Here is a 23,682-nt window from a genome sequence, read left to right on the forward strand (position 1 = left end):
CTTTCCGCTCTGCGCGGAGAAAGGAAAGGAACGCGCGTCGGATCGTTGACCCAGATTCCCTGACGACTGGCGAGCGTGGCTCACCGCGACAATCACGTGTCCCCGAAAAACAGATTTCGTTCGACCTCGCGCCATCGAGACCTCGAATCAACCTCCTCCGCCGCCAACTCTTCCTTCCCACCCTTCCGCCCCCCGTTCCCTTCCGTTTTCACGCGCCGCTCGTGCAAGGGCGCGAGGATCGCGGGAGGGAACTGTCCTGTCGCGCTTCCAAACTCTCCCCGATTATCGTCGTGTGCATCGTTTCGCAATGGCACACGTATGCAAATCGGCTCCAGCTGTGCCTCGGCCCTCGAGTCACTCGGATGCGAAAGGGATGAAGCGAACCGTTCGGCCGCGGTTGCTTTTGTTGGATCGTTGGTAACACAAAAATGAATTTGGTTACGTATGAGAACCGCTGACAAAAGCAATAAACCAGAGGCCAGCGGGCCCATGGGTCTGTTAGGGAATCCTTATTCTAACTGCAAGGGTAAGAACGCAGGCCTGTCCCTTTTTCAAGTGGACAACGGACTTTTCGAATTGCCTTTGCGGTTTCTCTTCACTTCGAGTCTCGCCTTCAGCACGATACGACGTCCTTCCGAGCTGAGTAAAATAAACTAGAGTTTATAAAGAATATACTGTTTTACGGTTTATTTCATAACCCATTTCCAATAGCTTTTTCTGTAGAATCTCGTTATTCCGTTGTTGTATACCAACGTCATTTAAATCTATATAAAGTATTAGTCAGCGCGTTAATTTTCCAAATAGCAATAGTAAGCATCCTGAAGTCCTTCTTTTATGACCTTATCCGTACCCTATTACTCATCCTTGAACCTCGATCTCTATGCCTCATCCCTTAACGACCGTTAAACTCAGGACAACCCCCACTTTTCAGCTTACCGAAAACCGTACATATATATATATATATATTACACGCAATTCTTCCAGTCAGAAGCACTCGAGCACTTCAGTCCGAATAGTCTGGACACGAGAATCTAGTTCTGAATCTATAATCTAGTATTTATCTGTAATCGTCTTAGGTTCCGTTATTTGTATAAAGTTATTTAATAAAATAAAAGTAATACGAAAAATACGGAATACAACACGGTAAGCGGTCATTGCGCTTTTTCTGTTCATCCAATAATAACGATTGCAGCAATCAACGCTCGATGGAGAGACAAGGAACAACAGTGACGCGGACCATTATTTATTGTTTGCCCTAGCGTTGCGTACCGCTCAAGTGTTTACGGTCTCGCGCAGCCAAGTTGGCTTGACCCATGCGGACGCGCGTTCTCTGAAAAACAAAGTTTCGCAACGGAGGCATAATAGAGTAATAACGTAACAGCGTAAACCCACCGATTCCAGCTACATATTCCATTCAAGAACCATAATCCCGTCCAGAGGATCGAGGCATAATACGAGATCGTTAATCAGAGGCTTCGGCATCGTTGCTGCGCGACCGTGCCAAGATATAACCGCGAATCCGATAGGCAGCATGGGAAAACACCGAGGGACTTTGCGTAGGTGGCTTCTTTGCCCGTCAACGCTTTTTCTTTTCTCGTCCGCAGTTGTTCGTATCTTCGGCGAGCACACGTCGAAACGATAACCCCTGTTTCGCCGTTATCTAACAGCCGAGCTCTGGTCTACCCTCGTCAGCTTCCAGTGGCACGCAGAATTGTAAGTTCACCTCACCGGAGATCGAGACGGAGACAGAAACAGAGAGAATGCGTTGGAATAAACGGTGCAACAACTCGTGGACGAGCAAACTGGACGAGGGAAAAGGCGGTTGATGCGCGTGTCGAAGAAACGAACAAAAGGCAATATCGAGGACCGGGACGAAGGAAAACAAAGATTAGCGCGCTTCCTTCTGTTTAATTAACAACCCGGAGATAGTGCGCTGGCAATAGCATAAAAACAATCGTGCAGTTGAAAGCTGTCTATCGTTGGAGAGATATGGTGGCTTGTTATTGTAAACAACGACCACGTTGTTGTCGAACACGTCCCCCACTATTCCTCTAGTCGCAAGCACGAGGAGCTAGGAGCCACGTCGTAAAGCTACGTCGCAGCACCTGTGACGCACGAAAACAAACAGAAGCGTATAAATAACCAACACTTTATTAGAGTGGCTCGATACGCGTGTGCGGCGCACGCGACGCGATACACTTTCTACGTGATTATTTTTAATTATCACGATGCCTCGCGAAACAAAGGTCGGGCTGTACAAACACTCCTAGTGAGCGACGCGCGATAACGGGCTTCGCTGGCCGCCGCATCCACATCCGTATTCGATTCCGTTACTATCACCCAACTTTTTCCTCTTCGAGAACACAGCTGTTACAAGTTACAAAGAAACGGTGTTCAATTAACCGTGAGCTAATTTGCAAGGCTCCGATCATTCGAGTATACTCTATGCTCTACTTTACCGGTCGAGGTCGATAAGGTAGAAGCGTGATGTTGGATAGTCTCCGCGACGGCAGCACTCGACAAACGATGCTCGTTTACGTGGATAAAGTCTGCATAAAGTTGGTCCGAGTCCACGCTCTAGTTTACATATTGAAATCGTAAGTTTTCACCGACGATTACCCGGAACCATAGGATGCGCAGATAAGAATGCTAATTACGGTCGATAAAGCCTCAATTAGCCGATATGTCGGCTGGCGAAAATCGCGACCTACTGGAAGCGGTCACCGAGTCGAGTCAGTCTAATAATACAATATTGTGCCAAGCCAGTCGAGGAGGAAAAAAAAAATCCTTGTTAGTTTGCGATTCTGGTGGAAACGAGCGGCACTGAAATGCCCGTAAAGCAATTGTTCGTGAGCTGCTGCGTAATCGCGGTTGCGGTCGCTGCGGGGCAGGATAGTGATTTCGATACAGAGCTGCTGCTCTACGAGGAGCAAAGTTTCGAGGAAAGAGAAGAGCAAGGTGAATGGCTTCGAGCGGATCTCACCGAATTTCTTCATCATTTAGTTCCTCTGGTATCCGAGTTTATGCGCAACAACGCTTTGGATCCACTGACTATTCGGGACATTCGTCGAAGCTTTTGGATGGTAGGTAAACGGAGTGAGTCCTGGGTTTGTCTGAGAACCGCGGGGCAGCCCGTTGGCGACAGCTTTGGGTCAAGGGAAAGCTAAGTTTTCAGGTAGAAATCGAGATCGAAGGCCAGTCGGTTGTGGCGCGACGGCGAAAGCGAAAGTGAACCTTCGAACCGACGAAAGCGAAATTAACAGGCGTTGAACCTTGAACGAAAACGACAGTGAACCGGCGACGATCGCGCAACCTCGGTCGTTCAACTTCCTTCGCCGAGGATCTGCGCGAAATCAACACCTCGAGAAACATTCTCCAGCGTGTACGTGTACAATATAGCAAGCACGGGATTCTTGATGGAAGAAAGTCGCGGCTCGGTCTTGAACCACGATAGGTAGAGGCCAACGGATCTCGTTCCACTCGTAACCCACTCTCCACCGTCGTTTCGAGGCAACGAATGCCAGATTTGAACTGGACCGAGGGCGAAAACCGTCGGCCGTTTCTGTCGACTTTGATCGTTGTAAAGTCCCGGAGAATCAAATCCATTTCATCGTATGATCTCAATCCATCTTGAAAGCAAACAATTCTTTAGCAGAGATAACGCCTCACCTTTGTAACGTAAGATATGCATAATAATAATAAACATGAGAAAACAGGAAAACAAATGCACAGTACCGATGGCAGATAGCATTTGGATATCAACATCTCAATGTTATTAATAACAATCTCTGCGTACATACGTAAAGGTATCGTAAGACACTTGTCGTCGGGATTGACAATTTCGTCTGCTAAAATTGTCGAATGTTGAGAAGTAGCGAAGAAAACGAGGCGAAGCTGTCATTCGAAACGAAAGCGAAGATACGCTTCAGAGCACTGTACCCAGAAAACGAGTGTTCGTAAACACGATTGTGTTGCAATGCCACTCGTCGCGTTACCGAATAAACCACTTTTACGCAGCTAATAAAAAAATACAATCTTGACTTAGAATTAGATAAAAAGATTCACGACGGATAATCAAATGCTTTCCCGTGTCTTTTTTCAGCTATTCCTAGTTCTGCCCGGAACGTGCCTCGAGTTAACGTATTCCTTTTCTTCGGGATTGGTGTATTATCTGTCCGAATTAGGGCGCAACGATACCCTTATCGTCGCTTACAGAGATAAAACGTTGAACATTGATGCGAGCGTTGCACTTGACAGCGTTCTGGTAACTATTGGGCGCACCATTTTCCTAAGATCGGAAAGATGTATGTAGAGGCAGTTAGGAGTGCGACAATAAAGAGGAAACTTTCTGCCCTCCCAGCTCTCTTGCGATTACTTCGTAAAGCTGCTGTTCCTGCGGCAGTACGGGAGAATACGAGCGGAGGCAGCTTCGCTTTGGCTGAGAATTCGCGTGGACTTTGACATGGTTCGCGGCAGATTCGCGCTGAAGGATCTCAAGCTGAATAGAATCGAGTAGGCGATCAGACTGTCGCAACCATCGCGACTAGCCGCGTGGTTTGCCAGAGAGGTCGGTACCTACATGCAACGATCTTTTGCGCAGGTCCATCAAAGTTTCCATGCTCGGCGGTAACTTGATGGGACGATTCACCACGCTCGTTACCAATCTCGCGATGTCCATGGCTAAAAGGACGCTGATCGAAACAGTCGAGAAAGAAGCGGCGATCGTGGTTCGAGAGCACCTCGAGTGGATAAACGGTAACATGTTCCCATGGAACGTTCTTCGGTTATTCATAACGATCTAACGCCACGCGATCAAGCAGCATTTTCGATTACCATTGATTCGGTAATCGAACTGTAATCTATGTAATACACTTTGCGAAACACTCGCCAGCATTGCACCTGTATCTGATTTCCGCATTATCTCTCTCATCATTGTAATTTGTATTGTAGCAGCATCAAATTTGACAATAAAACTGATAACGTCGATACGACTTGATAATTCGATAAGATGCATCGAGATAATAGGACAGCGCGACAATAAAAAGTAGATGAAATGGCCAGACGGACCAGTAGCATAGATCGCTCGCGCTTAACTTTTGGCTCGCATCCGCCGCACCGCCTTCGCCATGGCCGCTAGCATTCGACTTTCCTTCTTCTTCTGCTTTCTTTCCCTTCTCGTTACCTCGGGCTTAGCATTTCCTACCCGTGACAAGTAAGTTTCCCGGCTATCGCCAAACAACTGTGCAATGCCGACAATTGTATTATCTATTTAGAATAGCACCTCGTGCGACGCGAGCTAAGACCTACAATTAGAAATACCAATGTACATGTACATACGTAGCTTATTCAAACGCTCGCTTCTACTAAATAGTCAACTTTTATCCACAAGGCTAATGAAGAGACTTGGTCATTTTTATTTCCCTTTCTCGCGTTGCAGAACAAACGATGTCGATGTGGCAGCTTACGGAATGGTATCGGCTAAGGTGAACAAGCTATTCGACACAATACTGCCCAGCATTCGGAACCTTCTGCTCAAGTTTGGATTGGACCCAATGAAAATGAAGAATATAGTCCAGCCGCTGGTATTTATCGCTATACATTCGCCAACTTTTTTCTTGAAATTATAATACTTTTACCGCTGCAGGAAGGAATAATCGACAAGGATGGTACCCTCGAGATGAAAGACGGCTGGTTACAAGGAATGTCGGACGTTGCACGCGCGGGAGACATCGTTTTAGCTTACTCCAACAAAATTCTTAATATCGACATGGACTTGGGATTCGACGTTCTCGACGTAAGATTAGACAGACACCTATGCGTTCAACTAGTGCATATTTTATATACATAGAGCGCATTGAGCGAATAAAACCAACGTGTCTTGTACCGAAATCCCCAGATTAACTACGAATACTTCTTCAAATACGGGCTGATTAAGAGAACGGGAGACTTCCATGGCCGTTTCAGCCGTGTCAAGTTGCGAGTGGCACTAACGTTGGATATGACAACTAAAAAGACTACGCTCGACTCGCTGAGAATTGTCGACATGGGGTAAGTACCATTACGATTATAATACACCTACAGTGACTCGCATTAATATTCGGACACTTTTTAAAATCGCATAACTTTTTTAGAATTGGTACAAACGACTTGAGTTTTTTTTAGAAGCTAGAAGGATTAGTTTGCTAAATGGCGTGTTTCGCCGTTTTGAAAAAAATGCATCTGGTCTGAATAGAAAAAAAAAATAGTAAAGGTCGATTTTTAAACTTTTTTTTGTGAGCCTGTAATGAAAATTAAAAAAAAAAACGTTTGTAGATTCCAGTAAGTTGTATACGTGCCTAAAATTTCATCAAAATCGGTTAACGTTGCTCCGAGCTACAAACGTTTAAAGATCGCAGAATAAGGTCGAGAATCGGGAAAATTCCCGAAATCAGTGATTTTCGACCTTATTCTGCGATCTTTAAACGTTTGTAGCTCGGAGCAACGTTAACCGATTTTGATGAAATTTTAGGCACGTACACAACTTACTGCAATCTACAAACGGTTTTTATGAATTTTCATTACAGGCTCACAAAAAAAAGTTAAAAAAAAACGACCTTTACAATTTTATTTTTCTATTCCGACCAAATGCATTTTTTTCAAAACGGCGAAACACGTCATTTAGCAAACTAATCCTTCTAGCTTCTAAAAAAAACTCAAGTTGTTTGGACCAATTCTAAAAAAGTTATGCGATTTTAAAAAGTGTCCGAATATCAATGCGAGTCACTGTATACTGTCCCGGCAATCTTGCGTTGTGCAACGATTAAGTTACTTCTTCGCAACGATCCAACGCCACGTTCGTGTCCATTCCGTTTTCAGTAAGTTGGACGTAAAGCTCGAGGGCCATATACTCGATTCACTGCTGAACGTTGCGATCAAAGCCTTTACAACTATATTCCGACAATGTGTGATGGAGTTCATAGAGGAACGATTCACCGTCGTCTTCAAAGGCCTGCTGAAGGACCTCAACGAGATGATTCAACATTTGGGCGATCCTGACAAGCAGATTCCAATGTTGAGCCAACTCAACATGATTCAAATGTTGAACGAACTTAACTTGATTCCAATCTTGGACCAACTCGACAACACTCCAATGTTGAAAAAACTCAACAAGATTCACATTTCCGACGAACTGCAGGGCATCTACGACTCCACTCTGAACGACGCAGAAATCACGTTTGAATTTTATGCAGTCTGAAGTTTCAATATCCACTCGGTAATACGAGACACGCGATTTTTGTAACGCGAGGAGATTACAATCTTCGCGATAACGTTCATTCAATTATCATCGATAACCGAATGCAACTGTTGGATGCAAATGAGAGTAATAAAGGATTGTTCTGTGGATCTGGAATCTACATAGTTCAGGCTTGAATGCATATTGCACAGTAATGCATGCGACGGTAGTACCTACATGCGCCACAATCTCCTAGTTTAAATGATCCATGTATCCCCGAAATTCCCCAACGATCGCGAAACTTTAATTGGGCTGAATCGCAAACGCTCTCATCTAACTTTTCGATTACACTACGACCTACGTCAAGGCAACACCGTTGTGAAAAGGCTGATGGTTGCTGTCACGTTCGTAAATATCGTAACGCGCGGCTCAAAATAAACGCGTTCTGCGATTACACCCGATATAGCTAAATTACTTACGTTTCGTATAACGCATAGAAACCTAATACGCTAAGCGAACCGCTATTGTTTCTATTGTGCAATTGCTGCCTGTACTCATCCGCTATCGATCCGCTAGTGATACCAACACGGCTAAGAATCATTCGTTTCCCCTTCAAAATTTCTCAATTTAAAAACGGCACGAAGCCTGAAGGCGGGTTCGCTCGGTATGGAAGTTTGCTCCTCTAAGGTGTAACGTTCACACAATTTGTACTCGTAAATTCTCATAAGCTGATGAAAAGGAGCACCTCGGCTGAGGAATTAGAAAAAAGAAGAAGCAGGTGAAGGAGTATTTTATTGGTGTATATATGAGAAATAGAGGACGATCCAAGTCGCGCGCAATAGGTAAGTAGTTGAATCTCGGTGATGTCGAACCGGGAGAAGCCGAGACTGGTCGATTCACATCGAGATGGGACCGAGCAGGGCCGAGCCGAGCGGAGCGATGCCGCGTAGAGAGCAAGCTGGACGAGACGAAAGCAAAGTAGGGTAGATGTCCCAATTACCGTGCGTTTATACTTAAAGAAGTCGTACAAAAGAACTCGCCAACATAAATAAGAAAAGAATTTTTTTTAATTAAGTCCAACTATTAGTGTATGCGTTACAAACGAGAAGGTTACATTTTTAAACAAAGCATAGAAAAAATTTTCAAAACTACGTATGAAGATTTCGATGGATTTACCTAAACCGAAAACGGTAAGGAACGCGTACTTTACAGAAGTGAATAAGTTGCACAGCAAAATGAGCATTTTTGAAACGTTTTCGTATTTTGAAAGTCAATTCGGTAATAGGAACAGGAATTTAACGCTTGTCCCTATTACCGTGCCCCTCGGTGCCCACTGGCTCCCTCCGTAACTGCTAAACCTAACCTCATTTTCGTTTCTCAGAACGGGTTAACAGAAATTTATATTCGCATATTTTACTTTTGTAATGAAAAGGTCATATTCAAATCACACGAAAACCCCTCTCGTAGAGCAAACAAATGTTTCGAACAGTTCAAAGTTCAAAGACATAACCTAACCGCGGGAACGCTTTTCAAAAAGGGGCACTGGAATAGGGATAACGCATTTTTCATTGGGACAGAAACATGTATTTTTATTTCAATTTAAAAAGAAAAGAAAAATTAACATTTTCAACCCGAAAAAAATGCCTTAATAAAGAGAAAGATTCGAAACACCAATATAAATTTTCACCAAGCAAAATTAGAGTAAGAGAAGTCAGTAATTAATTCCTTCGCGAGCAAGTCGGCGTCGGAGCACGGTAATTGGGACGTCTACCCTAGGTACGTAGCGGCGGCGCAACGAAGCCGACGCGAGTGAAGCCGAGCCGAGCCGAGCCGCGTCGAGCTGTGCCGAGAACGCTCGAGTTGAGAGCGCAGGCGGCAGGACGACGCTTACACAGTGGCAAATGCGTGTTCACGAACGAACAGCGCAACTGTCAAACAGCCTTCCGGTTTTGCATCGATCCAGAAAAAAAACAACCGTCGCAATGTTACACCGTATTTAACGTACGGCGGGAATCGACCAAATTGCGCAGATTTCTCGGCGCGAAGCCAAACATGTATAGAAAGCACGGGTCGAAACATTAGGGGCAACGTAGTAGTAGATAAGAAACAATGTTGCACGACAAATGGAACTTGCAAGGAAAGCGATAGGTACTTGGAATTAAATTAAAGGGGAGAAAGGACGCGTGTCTCAGTTTCGGAGTAAGTTCGGCGAAGAGGCTGGCGTTAATTGGAGTCAAAGTCGAGTTCGAGTTGATTCCAGGGAAAATCGGAAGCGGTGATGAGCGGTGGCGCGCCAGACGAGGCAAGGCAAGGCGAGGCGAGGCGACGCCGAGTCGAGTCGGGCCGGGCCGGGCCGAGCCGAGCGGTGACGAGCGCAAGCTCGAGCGAGGCCGTAGCCGAAGCTGAAACCGTGGGCAAAAGCGAAGGCGAAGGCGAAGGAAGGTTCGGGTTCGGGCTTGTGCTCGGCGCGGCAGCGCAGGCTAGCGAGCGGGCGGGTAGCGCGTCGTGTACAAGGGAGCGAGAACGCGCGCGTGTCTAGTAACTATTAAATCGAAGCGAAGCGGAGCAAAGCGACGCGACGCGACGCCACGCCACGCAAAGCGACGCGGCGACTGTCAGGCAGCATTATATCGCTCTGATTGAGCAAGGTTCATCGCGAGCTGGTTGGTTGAAGCGGGTGCGCGTTCTTCTCGGCTGGACGCGCGCGTGTACCGACCGTGTATGGACGGCGGCACGCGTGCACGAGTCGAGGAGGAAAAAGCCCTGGATTCGTCTCGCCTGCGATCCTCCGCTCGGCTCGGCTTCGCGAGCTCCTCCTCGGCCGGCAACTCTCGTATCGCCAGGCGCAAGAGGAAGAAGAGGAGACGGCAGCAGCGGCAAAACAGTAACGTCGACGTCGAGGTCGACGACGAGGACGAGCTCGGTGGTAGCGGTGGCGTAGCCTCCGCTAACGAAACCACCGATACGATACTCCCGATCCCGATCAAGGAAGAACAACACCGACAGCCGGCAGGATCGACGAGTCCCAGCGAGGAGCATCCGAGCAAACCGCCAAAGAACCGCTCCTTGCCACCAACAACAAACACCAACGAATCTCAACGAAACGTAACCAGAGGAGGAAGCGGCTCGCGCGCGGCTGCCTCCTCCCTCAGCGCCGGCATCACGCTTCTCAACCGTCGAGCCGCCAACAAGCGATCGTCCAGGAGATGCAACGCGAGCGCCCGTAGGAACGCGATGACGATGGATCTCCAGAGACTGATCACCGAGGTACACGCCAGGCCCGCGATCTGGGACCAGAAGAACGTCAACTATCACAATCGCGACGTCATCCTCAAGATGTGGCGGGAGATCGCGAGGGCTTGCGAGGTCTCCAGTGAGTATACGCCTCGCTCTCCTCGCTCTCCTCCCTCTCCTCCCTCTCTAGCTCTACTCTCTGTCTTCTTTCCATCTCTTCCATTCGCGCCTGCGCCGTTCCCCACCCTACCCTCCGGCCTTCTCTTTCTATCGTACGCTTTTCACTACCGTAGCCCCTTCCTCCTGCTAGCTGCGCCTTACTCCCCGCCTTAACTTCGTTCCCCGATCGATCGGTTCACGAGTTCACGCATGCTACCGATTTCGTTCTCTACTCATTGCCAGCGAAGATCGAAAGTTCCAAAGAGTCGCACTCGTTACTGTACCTACCTCCTTACGTACGAGGACAAAAGATTACGTTGCTCGACATCGATAGCCCGTACGATTAGTGGCTCATCCGACCTAAACGTTCGACAAACAACGCGGTATCCTTATCCTCTGTTATCAATTCGAACGAGAAAAATACGATCCCGCACGCCGAACGTACCCCGCGCATGCTGAAATCGATACTTGTCGCTAACCGAGTCGCCTACCTACCGACTCCCAATTCCGAGGCTATAGATAACGAGGCATTTTCATTTCTAGCGGACGTCGCTAAGTCAAAATGGAAACACTTGCGGGACAATTTCCGCAACGAACTGAAGAAGACTTATCGGGGGAAATGCGACGGTGGCGGAAACGAGCACGACTCCAAGTGGGTTTGGTTCAAGAGCCTGTTCTTCCTGCGAGATCAAATGAACTCCCGGGTGATCGGGTGCACTCTTTCCCAGAACTGCTCCGCAGCCCTTCGATCTTCGCCGGACGGGACGCAAATCGAGCCACAGATCGACATTCTCGAGGGGCACGAGGAAACTCAATTCGACGATTTGGATGGCGACTCTTGCCAATCCCTACTCTCCAATGACGATGCTCTGCATCAGGTTATGCCTCCGCCTAAGATGAACAAGATCGGTAGGAAGAGGACTCTAATGGACGCGATGGACAACGACTACTCCGAGGTGGACCGGAAAAGATTCGAGTCCCTGCAAAAGAGATTGATAGCGTCTCAGGAGGAGGAGGACGACACTTATCACTTCCTAATGAGCGTGAGAAATCCGCTCAAGAGTTTACCACTCGACAGGCAAATGTTTGTCAGACTGAAGATTCAGGAGCTCGTTTATAACGAAATAAACTCGCAGAATCAGCAGAACCGGACGTACGACGGTTCGCAGGACGTGAAACCCCCGCGGGTAAACGTTAGTGGATCAATCGGATGTGGAAATACAGGCGAAACTGTTAGCGGTGGCGGGACAGGTAGCGGTACAGGGCAAAGTATCGGCGACACGACTAACTCAACACCGTTGCTCCACAATTGTACGGCAGAGGGCTCCAGCGACGATGCCTTCTTCGGTTAATTTAATTTACGCGCTAAGACGTAAGGATTATAATTTTATTAATAGAAAATAAACGACGGTATTTTTTCAGTAACGTGTCCATCGACAACCCGTTCTTTCCAATTTCCTTAATAAAGTTACATGAGAAAGCACTTTCCAGCGATCGAAAACGTCTCGAGATAAATTGTACCGGTGCGGACCCGCGCGAAAAGTGTATATAACTATCTTTCCCGAGGGAAATCGAGACATGTTTAATTAAGAGACCACCCACCCCGTGCTCATTATCATTACCCGTGACACATGCCACTACGCACAGGCCACAAGTACATTACGCGATGCAATTATTTCACCTGCTAATTGGTTCGTCGTCGCCCCTCAAGAGCGCACTTCAGGCCACGCTTTTCTCGTCTCATCGTGATTAAAGAGCGGATCGAGCGTACAGAAAAGCCGCGGTCGCATTACGTAGGTATGACCTGATTTAAGTTAATCCGAGTTCGCGCTGCACAGATTTCAGCTATCGTATTAACGTTAATTTTAAACTTAGGCAAAGTAGGTATATATTACCACTGGAATACCCACATATTTTTAACAAGGCACACTCGACGCAACTATAATATATTCGACAACTCGATATAGGAAATATGGACCAGGGTTTTTCGAATTTTTACTAGACCCACTAAAATCCTGAAATCGTAGGCTTCAAAGTACGCGAATTCCAGGCGCCGAACAATGGGCCTAAAAATATATGGGAAAATGAGGAGTGACGTTGAGTGGAGGCTCGCTTAGGGTCGTAATGGATTGAGCTCACTTCTCCATTCATGTTTCCCCTGATCCCGTTAAAGAGTCCGCGAAACGGTGAAACAGGACACCCTTCTTCACGATGATCTTTCTGCCTGAATCGACGCGGCGCCTCCACTTACAATTAACTTACAAATTCACGGGTCTCCGGATTTTACCTATCAAATATACGATGCGCGCATGGGGTGTAAAGTGCGAGTACAGGATAGACGCAACTGCAGCCTATTGACTCTCCGTCCACGATTGCATCGTGCTTCTCCCTCGCAACTCTATTTTATTATGCAAGTTTCCCTGATAGTAGCAGGCGTTGCGCATTCACCGCTACCTCCAAGTGGTCCAGGTATTTTACTCTCCTTTAATCAACGGAGGACATGGTCGGACGTTTTAATTAAGACGATAATTATTAACACGCGGCAAGATTCGATCGAAGCAAACGAATTGTCTCGCACTCCCTGGTACATCGCGTGCCGCCTGGCCTGCACAATAGAAGGATCTATCCTAACGTGTTCTATACGTATAACTGTCACGATGCATACTCGACCGACGTATGCGAGCGACAGAATACAGAGCGGAGAATACGCTGCCTGTATGGTACGCGGTGTGCAGGACTACGGTATTGTACCTTCCCCGGCGAGATAAACTCGGTGGAATCGAGTTTGCGCTAGTTCTCCGGCTATTCACCGGCCGTTCGTGTGTCGCGGTTATTGGAGATCGAAGGAACGACTGGCGGGCCGTTTTGAATATAATTAAACCAGGTTATTAGGTAGGCTGTCAGGCAAGTGCCTACTGGCGCCTCGGCATCCAATCGCCTCCGAGAATTTATTTTACGCACCGTAGTTAACGATTTATTCGGCTGTCCACATCTCGCGACCGACGACGAACGAAAGGCTGAGTTCGTAGCAATTCTTACTCCATCCCCGACTGCTTACGTGGCGCGATGCGATGCGACGGTGCGCCTTTTCTTCGACTGTAGTGCTATACCGGTGCCTTCCATGGGAATTCGCGAAATAACGAGGTAACTTTTCGCTCGGATAGAAAAGCCGCGTCGTCTAGACGGGATGCACTATATTTGCACGGTATATTGCACCGGTTGAATAGCTTATTCGGAAGTCTGCCTCGTAGTCTGCTCAACGGACCACTCGGTTTTTCCATACAAAGAGGATTAGCATCGTCCTCTTTGTCCTTCGTCTGGTCCTTCCCTCTGCCTCCCCACGGCCTATGCGTTCTTTCCCCCTTGATTCATTCCTCTTCGTCTTCTTCTTTGTCAAGCTTTGTGACTCGACGTCGCGTAAACCCACAACCTGCCTTTCTTCGGCTTCTTCGCATCGCCTGCATCGCTCGCATTGTTTCCGCTATGCGTTACACCCCCTGTCACGCGTCGATAACATAACCATTCGGGCTCGCATGATACACGATTCGTAACACTCCGAGGCACAGCTACGATACGCTGTACGGGAGTTACCATGCATTTCCGATCAACGAGACGGACAAAGGGTACAATACCCAACTGTGTGCCACGACCCTGGTAATTACCAGCCGGTAATTCCGCGCAATTTCTTTGCCATTTCTAAATGGCTCGTCCCTCTAATTATCCTCCGATCTCTAAACACTCGGCAAGGCTCCTGGATAATCCAATTGCATGGAAAATAATTGTCGCGTAATTAAGGGCGAGTAGGGGACGTGTTTTACAGGCAGTCTGAAGCGGTTCTTGGCAGCCGGGCACCGAACGAATCGCGGAGACAACCGGCAGAGACCTTCTTTGATCACAAAGGGAAACGCAATCGCTTCCCCTTCTCCGCCATCACCATGTCTCTTCTCTTTGCACTATGAAAGAGTTCATCCTCTATAACCGGAGGCTTTACGTTCGATATCGTTTGCATTTTGCATACCGGGTGCCACGGAAAACCAGGTGCACAGGTTTTCCATTCGACATCGGTGCAACGACGCTCGAGTCTTTTCCCTTTAAACTAGAGATCCCTATTTCACGTGTATTTAAATACACGTGTGCACGTGTATTAAACGTATCTGTACCTCAATCCGTGTATCTTTTAGTGCACTATTTCACGTGTATTTAAATACACGTGAATTTAGATACTCGTGTATTTAAATACACGTGAATTTAGATACTCGTGTATTTAAATACACGTGAATTTAGATACTCGTGTATTTAAATACACGTGAATTTAGATACTCGTGTATTTAAATACACGTGAATTTAGATACTCGTGTATTTAAATACACGTGAATTTAGATACTCGTGTATTTAAATACACGTGAATTTAGATACTCGTGTATTTAAATACACGTGAATTTAGATACTCGTGTATTTAAATACACGTGAATTTAGATACTCGTGTATTTAAATACACGTGAATTTAGATACTCGTGTATTTATAAATACACGTATATTAACGTATCCCTATTTTGATTCGTCTGATTTTTAATATCTATAGATATCCCAGAACTCTGGGGGATTGCGAAATTCATAAAATAATTAATGTATTTGAATATATTTACTAGAATAATATGCGGAAAGTATGGTTTTGCAAATTTTCAGATTGTAACTAATAACACAATTATAAAATTAACAAGATTTATTTAATCGATTACCTATTTTGATACGAAAAATTAAGGCATTACTGGTAATAAGCGAGCTTCTTTTTAGACGCAACGATAATCCTTAAAATTGAAAAACATCACTCGGTTTTATTACACTTACTGCTTAAGTGACCGCCATTGCCCATTCTCCCGCAGTTAATGCCCAATTCTGATCAAAATACACAAATACGTTGACACACGTGTATTTAAGTACACGTGAAATAGTGCACGGGTACCCGTGTACTAAAAGCTACACGAATCGAGGTACGGATATATGTAATACACGTGTCTTTTTACTACACGTACCATACCATGGTCTCTACTTTAAACGGATAGCTAAATAGTCGCTCCGTCGATACGGAAAGAAACTAGTCGCGTCGAATGTCGGAAAGAACTGGTCTCGTGGTGAAACCTGATCAACGATTCTTTCTGCTCAATCCTCTCGATCATCTCGATCCGTGACGATTTAGAGAACGAGATACATACGTAAGGTGCACAAGGCACATAGCAGGGATATTTCGCCAACGAACAGGAAAATTATCGTTTCCAATGTTCCAATTGAAAGGTTGCGAAGGAAACATAAACGTTGCGAAGGAAAGCTTGCCACGGTGTAGACTCGGAACAAGGAACACTGTGCACGCGGGAAAGCGAGCGAACGGCAAACGGAGAGAGGCAAGCCTTCCCTCAGTAAGATTCTCGTTGTTGTCGGAAGCGGTGCATTCGATTTGTACATGCACCCGAGATTCCGCCGTTCCTCCAAATCCACACATTTTGCGAGTGCAACTTCCACGGGACTGGAATAGCGCTCGCAGATTCACACTACGCAGGGTGCAAGATGAGTGGCTTCGGCACCACGAAGTAAGTGCTGCAGCAAAGTTAACAGCTTCCGATCGTTCCTTGCGTCGCGTCGGGGACTCGTCGATTCGTGCAGCGAATTCAGACGGCTGGACTTGGCGCTAATGGTAATTAACTCGACCGACCTCGCGACAGACGTAACCGACACGTCCCACTCGATCGATCGAGACAATTACGGTCTCGAAACGAAGTCTAATACCGTAATCGTTCCAAAGTCGCTCGCAGGAATGATCGCGAGCTTTCATGCTAATAACGCTTCGACGTTCCCACACTTACTCCCGACACGAAGGATCGCTTCGTTGATCCTTCACGTATTTCCGCCCTGCCTCCGGTGCAAGGCTTGTAGACGAAACTAGCGTAGCGCGAGGAGACTCGCCAAGATTCGCGTTATCGTTTGTACTGTTCCTGCGGAGGGCAGCGGGAACACGAGGACCGTAGAGAACATCTGGCATTGCGGAACTTGCTCGATAACGGGAGCGATAACGCTAGCGAATTAGTCTCCTATCTGCCAAGTTATCGCGCAATAACGAATCGAGATCGGAAAGAATCTCGGCCCTGTGCAACGCGCGCATTTTCTACTGTGCGACCGTCACTGGCGGACATGGATTTTGCAACTAGTCTCTCATTGCCTTAGGTAGGGTAAACGCACCAATAAATGAACACTTAAGGCTAATGAATGAACACTATTATAAAATTATGTTTGCAGCGCGATTGACTCCACGTGCTGCAAAAATTGTTTGGATCTGAAGCAAGAAATTACAAGAAGTCTCTAATTAATTAGTTGCTTCTTTTAATAACTTATTTTACTCATTTTAATAAAAAATGTCCATTCACTGGTACGTGTTCATTTACTGGTACATCCACCCTACGCACCGAGAGGATTGGACGAGCACCACCTTTGATCCTCGCAGAGGCCGCGCTTTTACCCCTTCTCGTCCTCTCGTAAATTCTCTAATTAGCGCGTGGGCCTTCGTACTACGTACTACCCTACTGCGTGGTCCAAGCAGATCACGCGTGGGAGAGGTCGCAGCGCACCGTGTCCTCCTTGTAACTTTTGATAATTTTAATAACATCGTTCGTGAGAACAACGAATCGTGAGAGGCTCCCGCGTTCACTAGGGTGGACCTTACTTTTCGACTTTCAAATTTTTCGGGACACCCCCTAGAATCGTGCCACTGTACGAGAAAATATTCCGTGGAAAATTCGAAGTCGGATCGAATGTTCGAAATTTCAAGGCTACGATTTTTTTTTTGGAGTGGTCTTACATTTTGTTTCTATATTGTTGCAGAGCGTAAAAACACAAATTCAACCATATGTAAACATGTATATTAACGATATACTACAATGGAGAAAAATGGGTTACAAAAATAAAAAGTTTCTCGTTCTCCAGTCGATTTCAAATTTTATACATTTTTTCTTCCAATGACATAATTCTGGGGGTGTCTCCGCTCAAAATTTCAAAATTACTTTTAAACAAGAGGTCCTGTAATTCGCTCTTCCACTCACCTGCCGAACGTCCAACCCCGTATATTTTCTACATGTAAATGTAAATATAAGTGTAAATGTAGGAGTGGATAGAAAGCATAGGAGGAGGAGGAGAACGGACAGCAGGGGCCTAAATTTTCTCACACCTACATATGTCAAACCGAATACGCGAAGTCGGTTAAAAAAAAACTGCTCGTAGCAACAGGTAACACCAGATTAGAAACTGTATTTACGAGTACACCTACTGCGTATCGAGTCACCATTTTCAACTCGCAGTAGCTCCCCGTACGCCGAGATAACTTTAAACTTTAAAGTATGGCCGCATAAACGCGTACGGCATGTATGTAGGTATACACACGCGAATATACACATGCACGTACACACGTACACGCAGAGCTGCATGGCAATCTCTCGGCTATCGCCTCACGGCTTGCCAGCACTTTCCACTGGTCCTTTCGTAAATCCCAGTGGACTCGTGTTTCTGTTCGCAATACGTCGACCCCTCATGGCTTATGTAATGGCACTTAGCGAGTACCTGCGCGATTCAACCTATCTTCATTGCCCTACACTCTACGCCACTTTTTCCACGCAACTTTATGAGATTTGACTAGCCGCAAAGAGACAGTACAAGCTGTGACGGATACAATTTTATCGTGCTCGACAGAATCTTTCGTTCTACTATCTTCCAAACACTATCCTGCATCGATTCCTCGCAGCGCGTCGCGTAATATCAAAAGCCGTCTTACTCCTACGTATGAGAATGAAAGAAACGAGAAAGAAAACGCGAGGTAATCACGGGACCGAGGCTCGTGGACCGCCACGGTAGATTAACTGCGAAAAGATGGGAGAACCGAGGTGGCGAACAAGCCCTCCTAACGAAACCCGACGAGATTATCGCGATCGAGAGAAACGCTGGTGCTGGCGCCAGCTAACTTGTACGTGGCGCCTACCAGCACCTTTCCCCAACCAGCACTCCAGTTGCATTTACTTTCGTGGACGCCCGCCTCGACCTGCGGGCGAATGTAGAAAAAAAAACTGCAACGGCCAACGGTAGATATCCCGCTGAATTAATCCAAATTCAGCAAGAAATATAATACTATCTCGTTAGGTGGTGAAACTTGTAAAAATCTTGGGTATCGTAGCGTGGATGGGATTCGACAAAGAACGAATCCCTTCTTGGTAGCGATCGGGATTTCCGAGTGACTCGTATGTCCAGGCGACATCCCGTGAATTGTTCGCTTCGTGGCAAACGAATTCGCTGCAATATAAGTACCATAGTGCCTTATAAGGCGCGGAGGTTGGCGCGATCGCGGGCTATCTCGCAGCGATCGGGTCTCCGTCCCGTTCCTTGATTACTCCGGCAAAACCGGCTGAGCCCCCGGAACGCGATCACCGCGTCGCGTCGCGTCTCGCCCCGATATTTCGTAAGAAATCCAAGCAACGTACACCGAACCAAGCGACACCGAGAGGCTCGCAAAAAATTATCTGCAATTTCGCGCGTAATCACCGGTCTGGCGATAAAGAAAGAGCTGTTGACTTATTAAAGGTCGGCCACGAGATTACGCGCGTGATTGCCAGCGGAACGCGAGGCTACGTCCGATAGATGGGCGTTGCGACGCGACGCGACGTGTCACTTGAAAAGATGACGTATCGAGTAGAAAGCTAAAAGAAATTCTTCGTCGACTACGTACTCGACTCGAGACCACGATTCGACGCCGACGCGACCACACCTGAGACCCGACTCGACCTAATCGTTAGACTTTCGTTAAGAATTAACCCGCACGAAGAAGCAAGGAAAGCACGAGTGGCGCGACGAGGCGTGGTGGTGCATAAACTGTCGCTGTTCGATCCCTGAAACGTGTTTGCGCGGTCACGTTGGCAACACTCGCCGAGAAATAAACCACGAGGTGTTTGCGCAAACTCGCTACGATGCTATCAAATACGACGGCTTCTGAACATCTGGGAATAATGAAATTTCGAGGTTCCCAGGTTCTGGGAGAACATAGCCATACGCGTATTGCGCATACTCGGCCGGCAGAACGAAATAACCCGCCAACCGTCGTCAAACATCGTCAACAATCGTGAGACTTGGATCGCTCGATGCTGACTGCACCTACTGTACCTACACCGATTGTACGTACGACGTACGCTCCGATCGAATGTCGCCGCATTCTTTTGTCGCCGCGGAACGAGCAGCTTTGAGCAAACGCGGTGCACAATCGGTTCGTTCGAATCGAAGGAGAAGCAAAAGTCATCGCGATAGATAGAGCAGCGTCGAGACTGGCGACCTCCCGACGACGTTGCTTGCGCAATCACGGACAAACTTGGCCTGTCCAGAGCGAGAGCGATCTGGCAACGTGGTTTGAGCAAACGCGTAGGTACGGCGACCGGCGACCGACGACGATCGTCGTTCGAGAAGCGGCTCGTGAACTCGTGGACTCGTCAGTCGGCTCCTCCACGGTCGGTCGGTGTGCGTAGCAATCCACGCTCCGCCATTTCTACTCGCTTCCATCGGTCCACGTTTCGCCGAGATCGATCGCGAGTCTGGCAATCGGCAAGGTTACCTCGATCCCAAAAGCGTCAGGGATCGAAAGAATCTCACGGCTGCAACATGTCCAGCTCCGACTTGGTTGGATACACGCACGATTTCCTCACGGAGTTCATTCAACTGTACCGAAGTTTTCCCTGCTTGTGGCAGGTCAGGTACAAGGGGTACAAGGACAGGTTGCTCAGGAACCGTGCCTACGATACTCTCGTGCAGAAACTTAGGGAGGTGAACCTGGTCGCGGACAGAGAGACCGTCATACGAAAGATCAACACCCTCAGGACAGCGTTCAGGCGAGAGTACAAGAAGGTGCGCAGCTCCCAGAGGATGGTCAAGAATCCTCGGCAACGATACAAGTCTTCCCTGTGGTACTACGACATTCTAAAGTTTGTCGCCGAACAAAACGAGGGGACTAGCCTCGACGAGGACAGAGACGTTAAGAATCCTGCGTTCCCGGCGGATGTCTGTCAAGAGGAGATGGTACGATATCGTACGACTTTTAGTCAATAACTGGAAATCCAAAGATAGAAACTCGCGTATACTTGTCGAAACGTTCACAATAATCAACTGGACGCAATGCGACGCGACGCGACCGGAGAGCAGACAAGAGGAGACAATTCGAGACGAGACGAGACGAGACAAGACGAGACGAAACGAGACGAAACGATACACTCTGAAATCGCGAGGTTATGCGGCTCGCATGCAATGTATCTCCGATACGGTCGAGCAGAGCCGAGTCGAGCCTCGTTCCGTCTCTTCCTTTCCCTCCTCCTCCCACCATCCCATTCTTCTCTTTCTCTGTCTCCCATCTTCGCTCTGGCCACGTCTCTTTCTCTCTGCAGACCTTTATCGATCCGAAAACACTGCGAGCCTTTACCACGCAGGAAATTACATGTAAATCAGAAACAAAACTGAAACGCTTGCTCGCCTCGGCATTCGGAATACGGATGCAGTACGCGTCACATACCTATCCGTTAAACTCGAGCCTTCTTTTGGTGGTTTATTTCAACAAGAGAAAACAGGAGTTGACGCGATACGACGCGACGCGACGCGACACGACGCGATACGACGCGACACGACGCGACACGACGCGAGACCGACGCGACACGACGTGATGCAACATGGTGTCGCAAGTAGTAAGCTGGCGGTTACTAAAAACGCTACCAACCCTCGGCTCGTCCCTTTGCGTTGGTTTGAACAGTAAATTTTCAAGCCTCGCCCCATATACAGTTACAAACTGCATTTGTTTTTAGTTCGTTCAAACCGATGTAGACAAGATCGAGCCACCTTCACCGGTGCCATCTCCGGAAGTTAGCCCCGATCCAACTTTCCAACCTGTGATCCTGGAAACCGAAGGATCCTACGCTAGAAGGATCTCTTGTTCTGTCTCGGGCATCGATCCAGTCAAGAGGAAGTACCAGCCAGAGAGCTTCCAGGAACGCCAAGCTAAGGAACAGGCTCGTGACCTCTCGCCAAGACAATTCGCCACCTGCGTGACCGACGACGACTTCGAGACTTTTGGCCGTTACGTGGCCAACAAATTGCGGAAATCGATGCCCCGCCAGAGCATCATCGCCGAGAAAATAATAGCCGATGTCCTTCTAAGAGCTAACCTCGGTACCTTGGAGGAAACTACTTGTCTCACGGAAAAAGTACCGTCGCGGTGCTTCTTAGTTATGGGCGATCGTTGAGAGCCTACGCCTACACCTACGCCTACAACGCAATTCCCTTTCCACCAAACTACTCGCATTTTCTTTCACTTTACACATTACTGCAACCCCTCTCTCAACCTTTGTTGAAAGTAATTTTCACGTACAGTCGCGTAGCTAGAGACGAAACGAGAAGAAAGGAGCGAAGAAGAAAAAAGCGACCTCTAAAAATTTCTGCACGTCTATAGCGGACGGGTCGCATTGCGGACAAATAGGAACTGGCGAGCAGCCAATGGAACCGAGTCTTCAGCCGCGTAACTGGAAAAATAGTCGGGCACCAAACTTATTTTTAACCGAATTCAAAAAGGGGGAGATTATAGATTGGCCCAATGTTTTGCCAGTTCTGTTTCATAATAAAGACTATTGTCACCTAATTATTATTATTTTATGCACGTACGCGCATATTTCCTCAGCATGTTGCGTCAATATGTATAAAACTAAAAAGTTACAAATAAAAAATTTAAAAAAAATTAAAACCGACTTCAAAAGAATAGAAATGCACTATAAAGTTGAAAATAATTTTTTCCCTTATTTAATCTACGACTATCATATTTTTAAGTCGGCGCCTCATCATTTGTACTGTGTAAATCTGGCGCCGACAAAAAAATTGAGAGTCGTTGATTCAATAAGGGGAAAAAATATTTTCTACTTTTTAGTACATTTTTATTTTTTTGAAGTCTGTTTTAATTTTTTTTTCAAAAGAGTAGCATAGTTCTCTGTCTTTTCCAATCCATCCAAGTTGAGCATATATACAACGCGTTTGACTAATACCTATAATTCATCTGCTACTTGCTGTTTTATTTCTGTTTTTCCACCTTCCGGGAAACCTACGCGCAGATTTAACAGAATCAGCTCCTTTGCTCGACTTCGCTCATAAATCACTCAAAACTTTTGCAATAAAGGTTTCAGGCTAATCAACCGGTCGGTTATCGCGTTTAAACGAGTTGAATACATTGCCCGTTCCGTTAACGTTAACCGGTCGTTAGTTCCAGTTTCTTCAAATTGCCTCCTAAAAAGTTTAGTCCCTTGTCACGCTAGGCGGTACGTCTCGTCTTATTAGGTATATGATTAAGCATCGCCCCATTTCTATTAGAGAATTATTATATTGTCCAACTGATATATTATTAATAAACGGCTACATTCGTGTTACGGATATGTGTGCTCCTTATTCCCCATAACCATAACTTATCCGAGCAGATACGCTTCTCTTTTTCTGTACGAAAAAAACTGTTCATCGCGATGACGTAACTTTTCGTATACGATGAATAATTATAAATAACTTGCCGTGCAACGATTTCTTCTAGAAATTTCAACTGCGACATGTTCTGCAAATTGAAATGAAAAATCACGCGAAGACGAGGTGGCCGAGTGGTTAAGGCGTTGGACTGCTAATCCAATGTGCTCTGCACGCGTGGGTTCGAATCCCATCCTCGTCGGGATGTAAAATTATTTTTTTTTTAATCTTTTTTCTCTTTGAATAGTGCATGCTCAACTTGCTCGTTTAAACAGAAACCCAATCTATTTTTGCAATGATGTTGATTAAAAGAATAAACTCGATAATTGAAGTATTCTAATCGCGAATTCGAATTGTCGCCCTAGTGCTCGTATATCAGGAAAGTTTAAGGTTATGTCGCGACTGTTAGACTCGTGTTGCTAAAAACACATGTATTTCGAGTGCGCTATTTGGAAGGAATCAAAAGTTTTGTCTAACGGCTGGAAAGTTGGTTGAATTGTTTAAATTCAAAATTAGAAGGA

At 46.7% G+C, this 23,682-nt stretch overlaps 3 protein-coding genes and 1 non-coding gene across 6 annotated transcripts; all 4 read left to right on the forward strand.

The window, feature by feature from the left end:
• Positions 1 to 2,593: 2,593 nt before the first annotated feature.
• Positions 2,594 to 7,383, forward strand: LOC143377577 (uncharacterized). 3 transcript variants are annotated; one of them, XR_013087357.1, is made up of 6 exons: positions 2,594 to 3,083; positions 4,103 to 4,264; positions 4,361 to 4,512; positions 4,601 to 4,755; positions 5,438 to 5,582; positions 5,645 to 5,782. XR_013087357.1 is itself a non-coding variant. In XM_076829011.1 (5 exons), the coding sequence occupies exons 2-5, from the start codon at positions 5,469 to 5,471 to the stop codon at positions 7,232 to 7,234; spliced, it is 795 nt and encodes a 264-aa protein (XP_076685126.1). In that variant the 5' UTR covers positions 4,627 to 4,755; positions 5,438 to 5,468; the 3' UTR covers positions 7,235 to 7,383. The 3 variants fall into 3 exon arrangements, 2 of the variants coding, with proteins under 2 accessions (XP_076685126.1, XP_076685125.1); XM_076829011.1 differs by lacking the exons at positions 2,594 to 3,083; positions 4,103 to 4,264; positions 4,361 to 4,512 and adding exons at positions 5,897 to 6,048; positions 6,856 to 7,383 and having other exon boundaries at positions 4,627 to 4,755; positions 5,645 to 5,794; XM_076829010.1 differs by lacking the exons at positions 2,594 to 3,083; positions 4,103 to 4,264; positions 4,361 to 4,512; positions 4,601 to 4,755 and adding exons at positions 4,801 to 5,212; positions 5,897 to 6,048; positions 6,856 to 7,383 and having other exon boundaries at positions 5,645 to 5,794.
• Positions 7,384 to 9,388: 2,005 nt separating this feature from the next.
• On the forward strand, positions 9,389 to 12,027 carry LOC143377557 (uncharacterized). The gene is made up of 2 exons (XM_076828959.1): positions 9,389 to 10,586; positions 11,150 to 12,027. The coding sequence occupies exons 1-2, from the start codon at positions 9,935 to 9,937 to the stop codon at positions 11,956 to 11,958; spliced, it is 1,461 nt and encodes a 486-aa protein (XP_076685074.1). The 5' UTR covers positions 9,389 to 9,934; the 3' UTR covers positions 11,959 to 12,027.
• A 7,280-nt stretch (positions 12,028 to 19,307) lies between these two features.
• LOC143377556 (uncharacterized) lies at positions 19,308 to 23,080 on the forward strand. Its single transcript, XM_076828957.1, has 2 exons — positions 19,308 to 20,698; positions 21,472 to 23,080. Exons 1-2 carry the CDS (start codon positions 20,285 to 20,287, stop codon positions 21,907 to 21,909), a joined length of 852 nt encoding a protein of 283 aa, XP_076685072.1. The 5' UTR covers positions 19,308 to 20,284; the 3' UTR covers positions 21,910 to 23,080.
• A 201-nt stretch (positions 23,081 to 23,281) lies between these two features.
• On the forward strand, positions 23,282 to 23,363 carry Trnas-gcu (transfer RNA serine (anticodon GCU)). Its single transcript has one exon. It is a non-coding gene; the product is annotated as a tRNA-Ser (tRNA).
• The last annotated feature ends 319 nt before the right edge of the window (positions 23,364 to 23,682 follow it).

This window comes from Andrena cerasifolii, chromosome 16 (assembly GCF_050908995.1).
Source record: "Andrena cerasifolii isolate SP2316 chromosome 16, iyAndCera1_principal, whole genome shotgun sequence".
Lineage (NCBI taxonomy): Eukaryota > Metazoa > Arthropoda > Insecta > Hymenoptera > Andrenidae > Andrena > Andrena cerasifolii.